This window comes from Oryzias latipes, chromosome 2 (assembly GCF_002234675.1).
Source record: "Oryzias latipes chromosome 2, ASM223467v1".
NCBI classification, from domain to species: domain Eukaryota; kingdom Metazoa; phylum Chordata; class Actinopteri; order Beloniformes; family Adrianichthyidae; genus Oryzias; species Oryzias latipes.
The window spans coordinates 16681397-16699509 of record NC_019860.2 but is presented as its reverse complement, the minus strand read 5'-3'; the positions used below and the strand labels follow the sequence as shown (position 1 = coordinate 16699509).

The following is an 18113-nucleotide window of genomic DNA, read 5'->3' as shown; positions in this document are numbered from 1 at the left end:
TTATTGACTAATTATTTACTTTTGTTATTGTTATTTTTTATTGGCTTATTGATTTATTATTATCTATATTATTATTATTATTATTATTGACTTATTGTTGGGCTTTTCTAAATAATTTAAATTACATGTCAAAGAGGTCTAAAACTTCTAAATGTTTAGAAATTATTATTAAAAAGTATTTGTAATAATTTTTTTTATTTGTAAGGAGTCCTGCAACTATGCATTTTTTATTAAAGTTTGAGCCTCTAAGGCTAACAAATGATGTTTGTGTGTATATATATATATATATATATATATTACATAAAAGCTACTTAAATGCCACTAAAGGCTATATAGAGAGCATTGTCATGTGGGCGCCGACGACCTCACCATGATGGCGTCGTTCTCCGCCAGCGGTGGCCAGGCTTCCCAAGCGGGCATGTCTCCTCTAGCGATATAACCCATTGCTCTCTCTCGCGCTAGCTTACAGCCCATTACAACTCAACCTAACATTACAGGTGCAGCCATAAAGTTTGGAGCCAACTCAAACGAGAAAAATAAAGACGGGAATAGATCTATTTGTCCGCAAGTTTATGCGACAACGTGGATGCGAAGTGGTGAGGCTTTGGCCCGGCCGTTTCACTCACTGCATCACAAAAGAGAGCTTTTTTCAACTGGATATTTTCATCTGCTCCAGATTCATCTCGATTTAATTTAAGAAAGAAATACTCAGATATGCTGTTTTAATTTTAAATTATTTTATTTTTATCCTCCATCGTGGGAAAAGAACATGTTAAAAACACCATTTTTGTTGGAGTGGCTCTTTAAATGAACAAAATATGATTAACCAAACAATTAAGTAATTATTTATTTAGAGAGTTTATCATTTTATGAACTGGTTTGCTTTAGAAATCAAACACACTACACAAAAAACTAGATTTAGTGCCAAAAAAGTAGATTTTACAAGGATGTTTTCTACTTTTTTATTATTAGAAATAGATGTATATCAAAAATTACATGTGTTCTCAATAAACTTTAAAATGTATATAATTATTTTACATGAATACATTTATTTGCGACTTTCTTCGACATTTTACGGCAAGAATTTCTTCTTTTTTGCGCCCACCGCCGCAGAAACGGTGGTCAGACAGAAGCAACAGAGCGCAGATCAGATCTATGCTTTTGTTTTCATTTATTTTTCTCTCCAGTCAAAGCTAATCAACGAGCAAGCGATGGAGTGCCGGTGTTTGTGGGTCTTTCATCTTCTGCTGATTTATGGCTTAAATTTAGGCGGTGCATCAGGTAATAACGTTTTTTTTTGTGTCTTTAAACCTACTTTTGAAAACAAGTTCTGATTGATTGAAAACACGACCTTTCGCTGCACGTCTTAAAGAAACTTAATGCTAAATGGCTAAAATGCTGGGGGGCTAAGCCGAGCTGAGCTGAGGCTGAGTGCTAACTTTTATGGAGGCTGGGATTGATTTTATGAATGAACATAGTGAAATTGTAACTACACGAGTGTGTTTATTCAGTGAACCAGACCTGCTTTGCCGACAGGAGTTTAGCACAAATCAGTGTAATCCCAACCATTTCACTTCTAAAGTTGGTTACAACGAGACAAAAAAAAGTTTATCTAAGATTTACTAGTATTTTATTATTTGCCTGTTTTATTGTAAAAGGTCAGTTTAAGCTCTTATTTTGAAGCTTTTTGATGAAGCCGGAATGTTCGTCTGCAGGGGCGTGTTTGGTCATTTTGCAGCTCGGGGCGACGCAAGTCCCCCCTGAAAAAAAAACGTTACATTTTTGTTAGTAGTTTTCTACCAAATGTAGCTTAAAAAAAGATGTTTTACTTTTTATTAATTGGGCCATTTTGTTAAAAAAAAAACTTTTTACAAATAACTAGTTTGAAATAAATTACTCGGTTTAGCCGTTAAGGGGCTTGCTTTAAGCTCGTCCCTATTTACTTTATTGAAAAATAATCTAATTTGTACAACGAAAGCAAACGTTCCAACTTTGGCTCCATTATGATGAATGCTATGAAATTTTGAAATAAACAAGATTTTTATTTAACGTTTAAGGATTAAAGTCGTATGTATAAGTGGTCATGACCTTTGAGCAACGTAAAAGTAAAGGATCATGTGACAACAGGTTTCTCCCATTTCTTATTAATATAGTTTACAAACTAAAGGAAGACCATTTAAAGTTGAAAGAACATGAAAAAAATCACAACTTTTGGATGATTAACTTTGCTAATAGCCTTTTAGCTAACTGAGTATCCTAGATGATGCTAAAAGGCTTAATGGTTAATTTTTATTGTAAAAATATGGTCTTTTGATCGATTCTGTTCAGTTTTTTTTGTTTGTTTTTTTGCTCAGCCATTGCAAAATTTGTTGCAAAAAGAAAAATAGGTGTAAAAACAACAACACAAATTTACGTCTGAACGTCTTCTTCAGCCCAAAAGTGGAAGAAAACCCGCGATCGTGTTTCTGCAGCGGTCGGGAGCTACGTCTCGTGTAGCTCTGTCAACTGCAGCTGTCATCTGAGGTGAGTTTTTTTTTTTTTTTCTTTCCGGTCTGCCTGCAGATCCAACATTTTCACAAAACTAACCAGCAGCTCTTGATTTCAGCGTTCTCCAACAGGACTTGCAGCCTTTCAGAGGTGGGATCTCAGAAAGCCTCATGGCTTCCACGGTTCAGCGAGGCATGGGCACCCACTACCAGATCATCCAACACAAGCTGTACAGAGAGCAGAACTGCATGTTCCCTGCAAGGTGCACCCACAGGAACCCGCTTTGCCTTTGATCTGGACGCCAAACGTCAGCACATGCTGATTGGTTCGTCTGGTTTTTTTTTAGGTGCAGCGGCGTGGAGCATTTCATCCTGGAGGTGATTGACCGTCTGCCGGACCTGGAGATGGTGGTAAACGTGAGGGATTACCCTCAGGTGCCGAACTGGATGAGCCCCGCCCTGCCGGTCCTCTCTTTCAGTAAGGTCAGGATCATGACGGGGGGCTTCTTCATGCCTCTAAACCTCTTTTGATAACCCGCGTTTGCTCGGACTGAACAGACTGCCGAGTACCAGGACATCATGTATCCCGCTTGGACGTTTTGGGAAGGTGGCCCCGCTGTGTGGCCCATATACCCCACCGGACTGGGGAGGTGGGACCTGATGAGGACGGATCTTAAAAAGTAAGATGGAGCGGCAGTGCGGACATCCTGGTAGCTGCGAATGTTATTTAAACGTTTGTGAAATTTCTCTTCTTGTGTCGACAGGTCTGCAGCTCAATGGCCCTGGAAAAAAAAGGAGCCCAAAGGATTCTTCAGAGGCTCCAGGTGGGTCAAGCTAACGGGTCATTTGGGACTTTTTACAAATCAAATCCGGTCCACTTTTCACATGTTTTCTGGGAAAAAACAGATTCAAGAAAAAGTTAATTAAACAAATTAAACAAAAAACTACAATAGAGTTTACCTACGTTGGTAAAATGTTGTTTTTTGCAGAAAGAACTTTTTTTTTATTAAAAGAAAAGCGGTTTTACTACCAAACTAAAGTTGCCTTGAAATAATAAATCCTTTAAAAAAATTAAAATGTATTTGATAAAATCTTAAACTAATTGAAATTATAATATTTTTTATGGCGATACCCAACCTTATCAAACACAACAGATTAATAAAACTTTGTTTTTCTATGTTAATACAACACAAAATATTTTTCTGAGGTTGCTGTTGCCTCATTTGGCCACTAGATTTCCTCGTTCTGTTTTAGAAAGAAAACTACAGCTGTGTCCAAATTCCCTAATAAAACTTATTTTACTATATAGCATTTTTTTCCGGGGTTATTGAATCTACAATTCCAAAATCCAGTGCCCTGAAAATTTCCCAGAAGTCTCTGCGAAAAACCAGTGTGCAATGATGCTCATAGACAGAAATGCATTGCATTGTTACGATTTATCATTTGGAAAAGAAAACATTACATTGATTAAAAAAAAAAATCCCAGGTTTTCATCATCAGAGCATCACATGTTCATTAATAGTTTTTGTAAAATGTTTTTTTTTATTAGGTTTTACTGGGTGATGTCATTTGAAACAATATTTTTTAGAAAAACAACAACAAAAAAGGTTTTTGTAGGGGCTAGTGAGATAATACAGATACAGTTTTCCGAGGTGGCGTCTCGGAAAATCGTGCTAGTTTTAGCAGGTTTTGCCCAAGAAATCCTTGTTTTTTTTTAACCTGTATAAAACATTTAGTCTTTCCAGAGTTCTGGATGACCTCACTAAGAACCTTTGTGTTGTAGAACCAGCTCGGAGCGCGATCCGCTCATCCTCCTGTCCAGAGAGGATCCAGAGCTGGTGGATGCAGAGTACACCAAGAACCAGGCCTGGAAGTCAGAGAAGGTCTGCTGGAGGGGGGCTGGAAGTCAGAAATAATTGGCACAGGGGTGGGATTTGATTGTTGTTTGTCTTTGACAGGATACACTGGGAAGACCTCCAGCTGCAGAGATCCCCCTGTTGGATCACTGCAAATACAAGTAAGCTGCACGCCCGACATCCAATCCCCCGCAGCTCTGGTGCATCCAACCACCTATGAACTTCTCCGACAGATATTTGTTCAACTTTCGCGGCGTGGCGGCCAGCTTCCGCCTCAAACACCTCTTCCTCTGCGGCTCCCTGGTCTTCCACGTCGGGGAAGAGTGGCAGGAGTTCTTCTACCCTCAGCTCAAGCCGTGGGTCCACTACATCCCAGTCAAGCAGGATCTGTCAGACGTTCGGTACGAGAAGCTCCGAAAGATTTTATTTTATTTTTTACCTTTTCGTCGGATTCTTAATAATATTTTTTTTTACTTTCAGAGGACTTTTACAGTTCGTCAAAGAGAACGATGATGTGGCACAAGAAATCGCAGAGAGGTAACCCTTCACTGTTTGTCTGAGTTTTCAAAGCCTCCACACAACTAAAAAAGACGTTTGCAGCAGACGCAGCGACTACAGATGTTTGAGTTCTGATCACTTCCTGATGGTATTGTGGTTTCACCATTATTATTATTATTATTTTTTATTCTCCTCATCGTCCTCAGAGGTCAGGAGTTCATCCTCCAGCACCTCCGCATGGAAGACGTCTCTTGTTACTGGGAGCAACTGCTGACCAACTTCAGCCACCTTCTTACCTACAGACCCAGCAGAAGGAAAAACTACAGTCAGATCGTCCACAAATCGCGGAAAACTGAGCTGTGAGGAAGAAACTCAGACGAACCGGGGGCAGCTTAGGCGGGAGACGGATGAATGTAACCGCCACTGTTTTTATTTCCCAAAACTCTATGTTCAGGATCTTTTTCGTTAGTTTTGTTTAGTTTTTTTTAAATAACTGTATTCGTTGATGAAACTTTGTTTGTCTGATTATCTTTGACTTTTTTTCCCTGCAGTTCCTTTGTCTGTAAACCTCTTTTTTTGTTTTTAAAGCTTAAATTCTCATCCCATATGTTTTTCCTAATTATCAAACCAGTAGAACTTGATTTATTTTGGTTTTACACTTAATAAAGAAACGTTTAAATGAATCATATTTTCTATATACCGTACTTTCACGGCTATATGGAACACTTAAGTCTTAGATTTTGTTCAGAGCGCCCTATGGAGCGGCCCTAATGTCTTGTTGCGTGACTCTGATAATGAGGACGTAGGAGAGGACAGCATGAGAACCGGAAGAAGGGAAGTGAGGACGTGAAAGAAGACCCCCCCCCCCCCCCCGAATAGTACAAAGGTGCAGGTACCCTGAAAATACTGCAAAGAGACACGATTATGAAGTGCAGTTGAAACTGCGAGCTATCAGCTACGCGGAGCATCATGGGAATTCAAGATGAATGAATCCATGGAGGAAGCTGATAAACTCTGACAAGTCAAGAAGAAGCAGCTGAGTTTCTGCGGAAACAAGGATTACCACAAAAACATGCTAATCCACGTTACATCTGCAGGTTTTTTTAATTCTAACAAAGTCCGCCGTATTTTAGATGCAAATTTCGGCCAATCGGATCAACCAGAAAGGTTACCGCCCCCTGAACACTGTGCGCAGGAGCGCCGCTCAGTCGATGCGGGGTCGCTCGGTCAGCATTGCGCTTGCGCGGTTGTGAGGTTTGCTAAAGTATGGAAGCATTTGTGTAGCATCATTAAAAATAAAAGTCAAAACCATAAACGCTTTTTTCATTTTCCGAATGAAGCTGCATTTTTTTTTCACTCGCTCAGTTATCTTTGTGCTTCATGGCAGCCATGTATGTAGCCATTAAACATCATACATGAGTTTAAAAAAACATCATTGAGCTTTTAGTTTATAACAAGCCATTTATCCTTCTTAAACGGTCAAAAGACGTTACCGACAGAAATAAAAAATCTATAAATAATAGGTTATATATAATCTGGACCTAAAGTTAGTATGAAATCTTCCGTTGTGCTTGAAATTGTATTAAAGTCAATTTGCACTTCCCACAAAGTTCTATTTTACAAAAGTAGAAAAGTCTAGAAAAAGTCTATTAAATCAGTTATAAAAATAAACAACCGTGTATATTATTCTTTTTTTTTCTTATTAAAGAGCTCAATTTTAATAGGAATTAATTGTTAAAGCTATCTAGAGTTGAAACACTAGCAAAGACAGCAGCAAGTTTCATTCTGACCTGACCTAAAAAGCTAATTCGTGTTGGGTTTTTTTTATTTAAAAGTGACTAAAATAATACTTTTCGGTTTACAATTAACTCAAAAGAACTTAGTATTTAGATCTATAGTTTTCCTACTGCAGGAACTTGTTTAATTTTTTCAGGTTTGTGTACTGATTTCAACATCACGGCGGTTTTTAGCAGAGTTTTCAATAAATAATTCAAAAGCATTTCATACTTTGATATCAAACTGATTAAAACACGTTTTATCATAAAAGTCTATGCAGGTATTTTCTTTTTATTTCATTTTTGCTGCCACGTATGAAAACTGATTGATTTCTCCAGTTTATTTTATACTTAGTCCTCCTAGCCGCAGGGGGCGCTGGCCACGATTGAAGTGCGCATGACAGCAGACATGCGCAGATGTGGGTTCTGCCTGCCAGCTCTGAGTGGAATGAGTGAACCCCTGAAGGAAGGTTATGGAAAGACAAACACATTAATGTGTTTAAATTATAGTTTGTAATTTACAAAGACTAACGCCCCTTTGTGGCGGGATTTCAATTGTAGCCGCTACTGGTAAGATTCTCTTTAATGCTGAAACTAAGAGTTAAATAAATGCCAGCCAATGCTAGCAAATGCTAACAATTAGCTCTATTAAAACTAATTTAAAAATCAATTCAACATTTCCGAGGCATTTTAACTTAATTAAATGTTAGTTTGTGGTTTTGTCGTTCGTTTGAGGAGCCTTTTCTATTTATTTTTTGGATATAAAATGTAACAAATTGGAGTTAAACCTCATAAACCCTTTTTGACTAATTTTAGGTGAAACATTTTGGAGCTTTTTCTCCAAAAATACTTGGGCAACGGAAGTAATTAAGCTAATAAAATGTGGAAATAGAAAAAATAGGTCAGTTTGTAATACTACACTGGCTGAAAATAAAGAAAACAGCCAAAATGGATACAAGTTGATTAGCTGGCAGTGTTAAATGTTCTTCTTTTTAGTAATTTGGTTTCCCTCTTAGTTTCATAGATTCTTAGCCTTCATGTTTTCCTGCTCCAGTACAAACACTGAGCTGATTGGTCAGTATTAGTTTCAGGTGTTTCTTAAAGCAGGAACTCAGGTAAAGATAATGCCCAGATATATTAGTGAAAATCACCTGTTTACTTTATTAAGGCAGATATTGTAAAAACATCATAGTATCATTCATTTCTGTCAATTAAAACAATAAATTCAAATATTTTAATGTCTTCAGAGACGTTTGGGGCGACTCAAATTAATCTTTAATGATGTGAAAATCAACTTTCTTTTTTTCCCCTCTAAAAACCATAAAATAATCCATAATTCTTGCTTTAAATGCAACCTTTTCAAATGTCACTAACTTTAAAATAATGACTAAACGAGGCTCCTGCTCGGTTTTCTGAAACCTTTACAAAATCAAGTGAAAATTGCTCAATTTGTGCTAATTATAATTACAGTTTTTACTAATACAGTTATTTTATTTGTTTACTCTGGAATCTTTTCACCTCCTTTTAGGAACTATTATGTCAAAAATATATTTTAATTATTTTTAAACCAAATTATGTTTTAATATTCTAAATAGATCTGATATATAGTTATTTATTTCATTTTTTATTTTTAAATCTTATTGATGAATTTGGCTGAATTGAACCAAATCACAGAATTAAAATCAACATGTAAGAGGTTGCTGTTACCCCATTTGGCCACCAGAGGTCCCTGTTTAATTTGAACCGTTGCCAGCCATTTGAAGCTTCATGCATCCTTGAATGTTCAGTTTTTTCCCCTTTTCAGTTGATATTCTGTAAAAGGGTAATTTTCTGCATTTTAAAGAAAATGTTTTTTGTCTTATTACTTATTTTCTTTGATGCGGTGTGGACTCTTCAGATCTAAATGTTAAATTTTCATCATAGGATTTACTTCAGGAAAACAGTTTTTTCACCCAAATTTTGTTTTTGCTGTAATTTTTTCTTTTACTATGGGTATATTTGCTAAAGCATGAAAACAGAGGGCATTTATTTTTGTTTATTTTGATTATTTATTTTAAAATCTTCAATACAGATATAAGGAATGATTTGTATGGCTGCTTTTCTTATTTATTTTATGAATGATAATTTTATGTTTTACTTATTCAATGTAAAATATGTTTTTACTCTGCTAAAAAGCAGAGTAGAATGAACCAAATTCAATAGATCTTTTTAATGTTTACCTTTTAAGCGGATAGCGTGAGGTTTCAGCCTCTTTACTCTTGAGTGTTTTGGCCGCCGCCTTTTCCAGCTGCTGAGTTTTGGACGCCGTGTGTGTTCCTGCCAGCGTTTTGTTTGCCCCCCAGCTGTTTGTTCTGAGAGTGCAGCCTTTCAGCCCACAACCATGTGTTTGTGAATCCCCACTGAAGCCTGGCGCCAGCTGAAGTGCGATGCGTCCAGATCAGCCGCTCAGACGGCGGGCAGATTCGCCTCCCCAGGGCGCGGCGAGCACCGGCCCGCCGCGGGGCTCCATCCGGACTGCGAGGCCTCGTTTTTTTGTCTGCTGCCTGCTCCCGAGGGTCCATGCAGCTGACATGACTGCTGGCCAGCATGCACAGACGTGCTCCTCCTCCTCCTCCTCTTCCTCGACCAGCACCCTGCCAGCTAACATTAGGAAGCCAGAACTTCCCGACACAGGATGGGGGCGCATCAGGGATCTGTTTGACAGAAAGTTTGTCTCCTTTTCTTTCCTCACATCTGTTTAATAAACACCTTTTAACATTTTAAACACATCTTCAGCATCAATTACATAAATGATAAATGAAATAAATGTAAATCAGACGCATTGTAACCCCTTCTGAACGTCTCGGGTGTCAAACTTGTGGGTCTCCCTGCAGTGACGTACAATCTTACCCGGAGGAGCTGACCAACCTGATCAAGCACGGGATCATCGGCGCCACCGCCGGCCTCCTCTACGGAGGCATCCCAGCTGCTCGCTTCGCCCGCCAGCGTTATATCCAAGTGAGCCAGGCGGAGTTGTACACCAGCCGAGTGGATGCAGTGGTAGGTTGATGTTCCCGATCAGTAGGCTTTTATTTTCTAAACTTTAATATTTGATAAGACAATTGACTTTATTAGCTTTTGCAGAGCTATGAGAACATTTACAGACCCTCTCTGGTGCAAATGGTGTGTTGAACATGTTCTTATGACATGTTTCCTCATGATAGAGGACATATATAAGCTTAAAGTAGCATTTCTAAGTATTTCTTTATTCAAATCTTTGTAAATAAGGAGCAGATGAAAAAATGCAGTTTGAAAAAGAGCAGTTTTGTGACGTAAAAAATACTCTGGGCGAGCCACGAGCTCCCTCTTCTGAGCTCTCATGAACAAGGAGGGGAAAAGGGGGCGGCGGGTGTGTCCCGGGCCAACGGTCCCGCCCACGTCTCAGACTACAGAAAACAAGAAAGGTTTTTTGATTTTTGGCAAAAATAATCATAATTCAACATCAGGCCAAGTGGTGCAACAACCTGGTTCTCAACAGCAACAAGTCAACTCATTGTGGACTTCAAGGAGGAGAAAAGAGGCTCACGTGACCCAGACAATATCAAGGCTCAGCAGCAGCTGTTCTTTTAAGGCTCCTCTAAAAGAGCCACCTCTTTCTGGTGAGCTTTTCCCGCCGCACAGTAGAGCGGATCCTTCGCAGCTGTGTGACAGTTTTTGGGATGGGAGCTGCTCTGCTGCAGAGCGGAAGCATCTATAGCGCAGGGGTCCCCAAATCCAGGCCTCGAGGGCCGCTGTCCTACATTGAAGCTCCTTATTGGCTAAACACACCTGATCCAGGTAATCGGCAGCAAATGAGGACACCGGCCCTCGAGGCCCCCTGCTTTAGCGGGAGGTGACGCGTCACAGGGGCTTCACTTCCAGCCATAGAGGACATTCAGAAGAAACGCACATAGTATTCTTTTTTGTTTAAAAATCACTTTTTATTTGTTTCCTTTTCCATTGTCTGATACTAGAACAACATTGAAACAGTCTGACATGAAACAAAACAAGGGGGAAAAATATAAAAACAGGTACTGGCTGCAAAAAAAAAGTTGGACCTTAAAAGTGACACAAGGTCTACGTTCACACTGCAGGGCCTTATGCTCAATTCCGATTTTTTTTTTGCAAGGCCGTTCACATTTCCAATTAAATCCGAATTTTTGTGATCTCCTGTGTGACTGTGGAATGACCCAGAAGTGACTCGCATGCGTAGAAGAGTCAACGGTGAACGACGTCACTTGTTGTCTGCCGAAGTAGCTAACGTTAACAATGGATGTCAACAACAGTGTTGTCAACAGCGGAGCTCTTTTTGCATTAATAAATTAATTTTCAAAAAGGAGCAGCACAATTACGATCTTCTTATTTTGAGAAGGCATTGGAGCCAGGATCGTCTGTACCCACTGTTGTGGAATGGGGATGTGAATGTGCTGGGGCCGTGTGTGTGTGTAAGAGAGAGCGTGTGCAGCGAGGTAGAGAATCGGGGGGCCGCGCATTCATTTTGTGTGTTACGAAGGAAGGAGAACGGTAATAAAATAAGGCTTCCCCCAGGATAAATGCTATTGACTCTTTATTAACCCGCTCTGGAGAATCTGAGGGTCCGAACAGGGAGGTGAACCCCGGAGGAGGATCCGCCTTCGGTCCCCTGCGCTTCTGACCACAGTCGGAAAGGGAAAAAAAAAAGTCATTGTGGGAAAGGTTCAACACCACGCTCGGCCATTTCACTGGAAAGTTTTTCAAAAACCGCCTGGTTGCGATAAGAGCCCTTGAGTTTGGCCTAAATAGAGCTGTCACCCCAAATATTAATCCAATCGGGGACATCGCTTCCCTTCCACTGACTGGTCTCAGCAGCATCGTCCGCCATGGTTGATGTTTACGTTCTCGTTGTCACTTTAAAAGTTTTTGTGGTTTAAAAAAAACAATAAAGATATTATTTTGATGTTTTTAAAGATGTTTTCTCTGCTAGATGGTGAGTTTAAATGCCGTTGAAACCAATTGGATCTTTGTGTGGGAAGAGTGACAAAAACAAATCAGTACATTAAGACGTACCAGATTCAAAAAATGTTGCGTTCTTTGTCATTTTCTTGTCTTTTTTTTCATTCATTTCCGACCAAAATGAAGATAATTCAATGTTTCAGTCTAAAACTAATGTTGACCACATGATGCAGAATTTGTACGATACACTTTAAATGTTCCACAAAAATAGTTTTAACGTCTGCTTTTTGTTTTTTATTCCTTTTTCTGTAGCGCTCTTCTCATAACGCAGCCATCCGTGCGTTTGTGCGTTACGGATGGAGGTGGAGCTGGAGAGTTTCTCTGATCGTCACTTTGTTCAGGTGAGCCGCCGGGAGATGATCCGCCAACGTGAGGTTTTAAGATTCAAACGGGGACACGTGTGGTCTGGAGAGACTCTGGCTTCAAATTAAACTCATGTTCTGTCCTTTGTGCCCATTCTTTATCCCTTCAGAGGCTGCATTTAGAACATTTCGTTAATTGACTTTACATTTTAGAGAAAGTGTGTCTTGTTAGTCTACAGTTAGGCTGTAGGCCCCTCCCACAAAAACATCTGACAGCCAGGACAAAAATACAGATTTTTTTTTTTACATAAACTGTTTGTTTTTGGTTAAAGGTTCAGAAGGTCTGGGACAATTTTCTGAGTGTTGTTGGTCTTGTCTCCCGCTGCAGTTCGGTCAGCACCGGCTTGTCCGTGTACCGAGACAAAGACGCCCTCAGCCACTACGTTGCAGCAGGAGGTGAGGACTGTCGGAGCAGAAGCTTCCTGCTCTTTCTAAACTTTAAAGACCCGCTCCAATGAAAACAGTGTTTTTTAACATGTTTTTGTAGTGCTTTTATTGGGATGGTGTGTACAGAAAATTTAGCTTAAAATTACATTTCTAAGTTTTATTTTATTCAAATCAGTGCTCCACTCCATTCATCCACTTGAAAATGTCCAAACTGGACGGCTGGATAGCTCCAATGTTGCTCGCCACTTTTTGTTGCACTGCTAAAAATGCAGGGTTGAGTGATATATTGCTGAATGAAAATCAAATCTTAAAGGGTAATAATTGGCACAGAAAAAATAAAATAAAGAAATGATTAAAGGTGACAAAGTGAAAACAGCTGAACAACAAAAAAGATATTTTAGTGAAAAATGCCAGCGCCGGGTATCGAACCAGCGAGTTTCCCCATGTGTTTCAATGGAGGCAAAAATCCTGGAATATCTTGAAAAGTTCAAGGATTTGAAGGACCAGAAGTCATAGCTAGAAAGAGCTGAACATTTTAATAAATGAATAAATGTTGAATGATTTAAAAAAAATGGCAGAAGATATAATAAAGAAACAGTAAAACGATGTCTTATTGCTGACTGTTCCTTCGCTAACTTCTCTTTATTTCTTCACGTTGAGAAGCTGCTACCGTTGGCCTCTTCCGGCTGAACCTGGGTCTTCGAGGGCTGGTGGCGGGGAGCGTCATCGGAGCGGTTCTGGGGTGAGTTAGACTGAGTCGACCCGCCTCGTTGCAGTTGAACGTCGTTGGCAGAAAACCTGCGTCTCTTCCTGATTGCGGCGAGCGATCTGGCAGCCAGCTGCTCCCCTCCCAGCGACCCTCTGCTAGCCAGCTGAGCTGACCCCCTCCCCCCCCCCTTCCCAAACTCCCGGGTCATTTCTCAGCGCCAGGGGGAGTCGTGTGCAGCGGAGGGGGGAGGGCCACGGCCTCAGCTGGCTCCCCACATGTGAACCATCACGAGTCCTAAAGCCTCCAGTTCTGCTCTGAGCTGCAGATTCAGTCTCTGTTGGCCCCCCTCCTCTTCATCAGCGTTCGTCTGAGTGACCGCCCACCTGGAGCGTTAGACGTGTGCGAACATCCAGGGCAGAGAAAGGAGTAAAGAGCGTCACGCTTCACCGCTCGCCTCCATGTCGTCACCGTTAAAAAAAACACTGCTGCTGCTCAGTGAACTGGTTTCCCTGCAGGATTCCCGTCGGTGCTCTGGTCATCGGCCTGCAGTCTCTGACGGGAGAAACCTTTCGACAGAGGAGGAGGAGAGAGCGGCGAGAGCTGTACGAACACAAGCTGGCTGAATGGTAAGGCGCCATCGCACACGTTCCCCGTTTGATCCAGTGAGGATCAGAGACAAATCTGACATTTCTCTGCATTTAAGGCTCCTGAAGGTTAAAACAAATATCTTTGTGTGGAGAAAAACATAAATGGATCCAAATTTGGTTGAAAAATTCCATCAAACACCTGATGAATAAACACTTTTGAAATGTCCCGATCAGGACGGCGCGTCTGGAGATGACGGACGAGCTGATTTCCAGTCTGGACGGCGCCGCTCAGGAGGAAGAACTACGCAGAGACATTCAGAGGATGCAGGAGCTGCTGAGTTTACCAAAGAACGAGGAGAAGGCAGCGTCCAGCGCCGCCGAAGGTGGGACTTGATGAACGGCGTGGACTTCTTCTGATCCCGACGGACTCGAGTTCAAATCTGGATCTGACTGAATATCTCCTCTGGGGAAAAAAGAAAAAAAAGGATTTTAGGAGCTATAAGTCACTGAAACTTGTGTTATCTTAAAATAGTACAAAGGTTTTTATAAATTGTTGGATGATATTGTAAAAAAACCAGAACAATACATTGACAGTAATGGAAATAAAAGGCACTTTGGAGGATCAAATTAGGGGGAGAAGTTGTGAATGTTTAAGAAATCTGTGTTTCAATGGATTTTTGTTAAGCTGTCATTAAAATATGAAGCTGCTTTTTGTTTGTTTTTTCATATCTGGTCTAAACAAAAGGGAAATTATTTAATGCTTTATGTTCTTAGACTCAAATCATCTGATTTCATTTCTGAGGGAAGAACAACCCTGTAAACGGTACGATTTTTCCCTTTTTAGCTCAATTTAAGTGGTTAGAAATAAGGTAATCAAAAATAATGCAAATAAAAAGCATTTTTAATTTGGGATCTTTTCTGTCCCACTGTTTGGCCAACAAAGAATCCATTTTTTTTAACTTGATGGAAAATCAGAGAAAGTTGTGTTTTTAACATATTTTTGTGATGATGGAGGACATGCATGAAGTTTATTAAGAATAAAATGACATGCCTGAGTGTTTCTTAAATCAAATCGTTTTGTATCAGGAGCAGATGAAAAAAGGCCGTATGAGAATGTGTGATGTAGAAAATATAGGCTCAGTGAGGGGAAAGGGGGCGGGGTTGCTACACACCAACAGTCCTGCCCACAACTCAGAGGGGAATTTCTAAGGAACTACTGCTGCTCTGCAGAAACTGTCCTAGAAATGAAACAGGTTTTTTAGATTTTGGCCAAAAACGGCATAATCATGATTAAAAGACCACTGGGAACGCTTTGAAAAAGGATCAAACACAAACTTGTGATGACTAACTTTTTATTTAGAATAGAATTTCTGCTCTTTGCATGTTGAACCATAGGCAACTTTGAATTTCCCAACTTAAAAACTTCATTTTTTTAATTTAGAGGAAGCAGAAATGTTCTCTGGAAATGTTTAAGTAACCTGCTTAGAATAAAATAAGTTTAAGGTAAAGAACAAAAATCAACATAAAAACTGATTTTCATTTCACTAAAAATATTAAAACTGTTAATCGGTGGTTTGATTTAATTTAAATATGCATCAATAATAACTACATGGCTTTAATGTCAGAAAACAGGAAAACGGAGGCAGGAATCTCCTAAAAGAGCTGAACCTTTTCTTTTTTAGCATTTGACAAAGAAAAAGTCCAGCAGACTCGGCAGAACGTCTCATGAAGTTCTGTTCTTAAACCTTTGGTCGTTTATGCAGCAGCATCTTTAAACACTTCGTCTGCAGTTCGCCTCTCAGGCTTCCCAATAACTAGGTCAAACGCCGCTTTGGGCCCCCGGTGTCAACAAGACGGGAATCTGCAACAGCTGGGGCCTGAAATCTGATGGACGGCAGGCAGGAAGTGGAATCCTCACAACACATTTCAAAACAAAAGTAAATTACCTTTTAGTATTAAAAAAATAAATAAAAACGAGGCAATGAGTGGACGGTGTGACGCTCAGCATCAACACTGAAGAGCATATTGAAGCACCTGAAGTTTGACTTTAAAAAGAGGAAATGCTGCAACAGATGTCACTTGTTTTAATTTTTAGGACTTATAAGAATAATTTAGATGACTCGATTATATCAGGGGCAGATTTCTTGAAACCATCTGTTTAAAGCCTTGAAATTATGGGATGGAAGCAAAGCTCCAGTAATTCTCCAACTTCACTAAAAAAGTAAGGATGATTTATGAATCCTGAGTGGAACTCATTGTAAAGAACAGGTGTCCATCATACATTATACATTTCCTGACATCTGTTCTCTTTTTGTCTGCTTATAAACTGGCTTTGAGCGCCCTCTGCTGGTGATTTGGAGGAATAGAAATGAGATAAGTGGATGTCATTTTAAATAACTGGGGGGGAAAGTAATCTCAGGCAAATGATCAAAGCTCCAAGTCGTGGGGAATGATTTTTTGGAGAGGACAAGAAATGTCTGTGTGATTTATGAAGACTCGACTGGAAATGTATTGCATTAAATAAAAAGAAAGATCAACCTTCAGCCTGTTCTTCAGAAATGTGGCGGTAGCTTTAGAAGTGTGTTTTGGATCATTGTCGTGTTGGAAATGGGCTCGACGACCAAGTGCATGAAGTGATGGCAGCATCTCCTCCTTCAGTATGGAGCACTACATTGTTGAGTTCATGATACCATCAATTAAATGCAGCTCCCCCACACCAGCAGCACTCGTGTAGCCCCACATGAGGACACTACCACCACCATGTTTCACTGTAGTCTCCATGTGTTTTTTGTTTTTTTTAAATCCTCAGTAGTCTTCTTTTTTTTCAGCAAGGGCCCTGGCAAATTCTAGGCGTGTTTTTTTGTGCATGGGCATTAGGAGAGGACGATCACTCCAGTTTGGCTTTCTACTGCTTTAGCTAACTGCAGTGAACTTGCATGGCGGTTTCCTTCAACTCTTCTCATCAGAAGACGCTCCTCGCTTCAGTGGACGGCCTGGACATGTTATAGTGTTTTGACTGATATGTAAAACATTGCTGATCCTCACCTTTTTTTGTGCCAAGCACTGATTTCTTTTCCCAACCCATCTTTAGTGCTGCAACAAAAATGGCGAGCAATATTTAAGCTATCCAGCCGTAAAGTTTTGAGTTCGATGCGATCTATTTTTCTGCTACTGGTTGCATCAGAATGGAGCGGAGCAGGAAGCTTGTCCACTACAAAAAAGATCTTTTTTCAAAGGCATTATTGTGTCTGCTCCTGATCTACAATAACTTAAACAAAGATACTTAGCAATGCAATTTCTTTATAGATGTCCTCCATAATCAGAGGAATGCCAAGACTATATGGCAATTTGTATTTATGTATTTCATGTACAAATTAATAAAGTAATATGTATTTTTAACTGCAGTGTATATTTTTTGTTTTGGAAAAAATCTGTTTTGGTGATAAATATTTATCTAATGGCATTTCTTAGTGCAGGCAGAGACTTACCCAGCATGCAACAGGCAGGACAATCTCCCCAGACATGCAACCAAAGTCATTAAGAAGCATCACACAGCCTTGATCTCAACATCCTCATGAAGACACAGAAAGATGTAAGGAAATCTGCATCCACGGAAGATCTGAACGCTTCAGATCAAGACCAGATCCGTTCGAGTGCAGACCAGAAATGATGTCCGGAAGTCATCTGGGGCAAGGCCTTTCAGGCTTCTATGATGTGCGTGGGTCAGACTGGTTGCAGCTCTCAGTGTGAATGAACTCCGATGGCCTCTGAGCTGTGGAGGGTCAGCTGTTTGAAACGGTGGATGAAGATGAAGATCAGAGGAGAAGCAGCTGATCCACAACCACACAGCTCCCAACAAGAATCCACAAACCTCCTAACTTCTCTACAGCTCCAACTCTCTGCAGAAGACACTGCTTCTGGTTTAAAACCAACAGGACGACCCTCCGACCAGTCCTGGCACAGCTGGGTCCAGATCCAAGTTGGTTCCTGTGAAGAATGCCGTTCTGACACGGTGTAGAGTCATGGCTCTCCTCTTCCCCTCACTGAGAGCTTTCAGAGCCATAATCAGCTTTCCAACGTCACCTGAACGCATCTTTCTCCTGCAGCTCCTTCTCTAAGTGGTTCTTCTCTCAGGTCCAGGTGAGAACAGTCCAACAGCAGAGGCAGAGGAAGCTGCTGCACTTCTGTTCTCACTCCGCATGATGGCGACATGGTGCAGCAGCAGATGCACGCCGCCGTGGACCAACATTCACTCTCCTTTACTTTGACACAAGCAGAGCAAACTTCCTGTTTCTGCAACCCAGGGAAAAGAAATGAAGCAAATCAAGGAAAACAAACTTGAAATAAAACAATGAGGTGGAAGCAGAGCTTTGATTCAGGCCCGCAGGAAGGTTTGCAACTCCAAAATGAAGCTCCAGAACTCCATGATGGTTTGTGATTCAT

General features: G+C 40.4%; 2 protein-coding genes across 2 annotated transcripts; both read left to right on the top strand.

Annotated features, from left to right (window-relative positions):
- The first annotated feature begins 1193 nt into the window (after positions 1 to 1193).
- poglut1 (protein O-glucosyltransferase 1) lies at positions 1194 to 5528 on the top strand. Its single transcript, XM_004066560.3, has 11 exons — positions 1194 to 1281; positions 2433 to 2523; positions 2606 to 2749; positions 2834 to 2969; positions 3045 to 3166; positions 3251 to 3310; positions 4270 to 4369; positions 4445 to 4503; positions 4576 to 4743; positions 4823 to 4879; positions 5047 to 5528. The coding sequence occupies exons 1-11, from the start codon at positions 1212 to 1214 to the stop codon at positions 5201 to 5203; spliced, it is 1164 nt and encodes a 387-aa protein (XP_004066608.1). The 5' UTR covers positions 1194 to 1211; the 3' UTR covers positions 5204 to 5528.
- A 1492-nt stretch (positions 5529 to 7020) lies between these two features.
- Positions 7021 to 14379, top strand: timmdc1 (translocase of inner mitochondrial membrane domain containing 1). The gene is made up of 8 exons (XM_004066559.4): positions 7021 to 7185; positions 9021 to 9322; positions 9489 to 9654; positions 11878 to 11966; positions 12316 to 12383; positions 13038 to 13116; positions 13599 to 13709; positions 13905 to 14379. The coding sequence occupies exons 2-8, from the start codon at positions 9042 to 9044 to the stop codon at positions 14062 to 14064; spliced, it is 954 nt and encodes a 317-aa protein (XP_004066607.1). The 5' UTR covers positions 7021 to 7185; positions 9021 to 9041; the 3' UTR covers positions 14065 to 14379.
- Positions 14380 to 18113: the final 3734 nt, after the last annotated feature.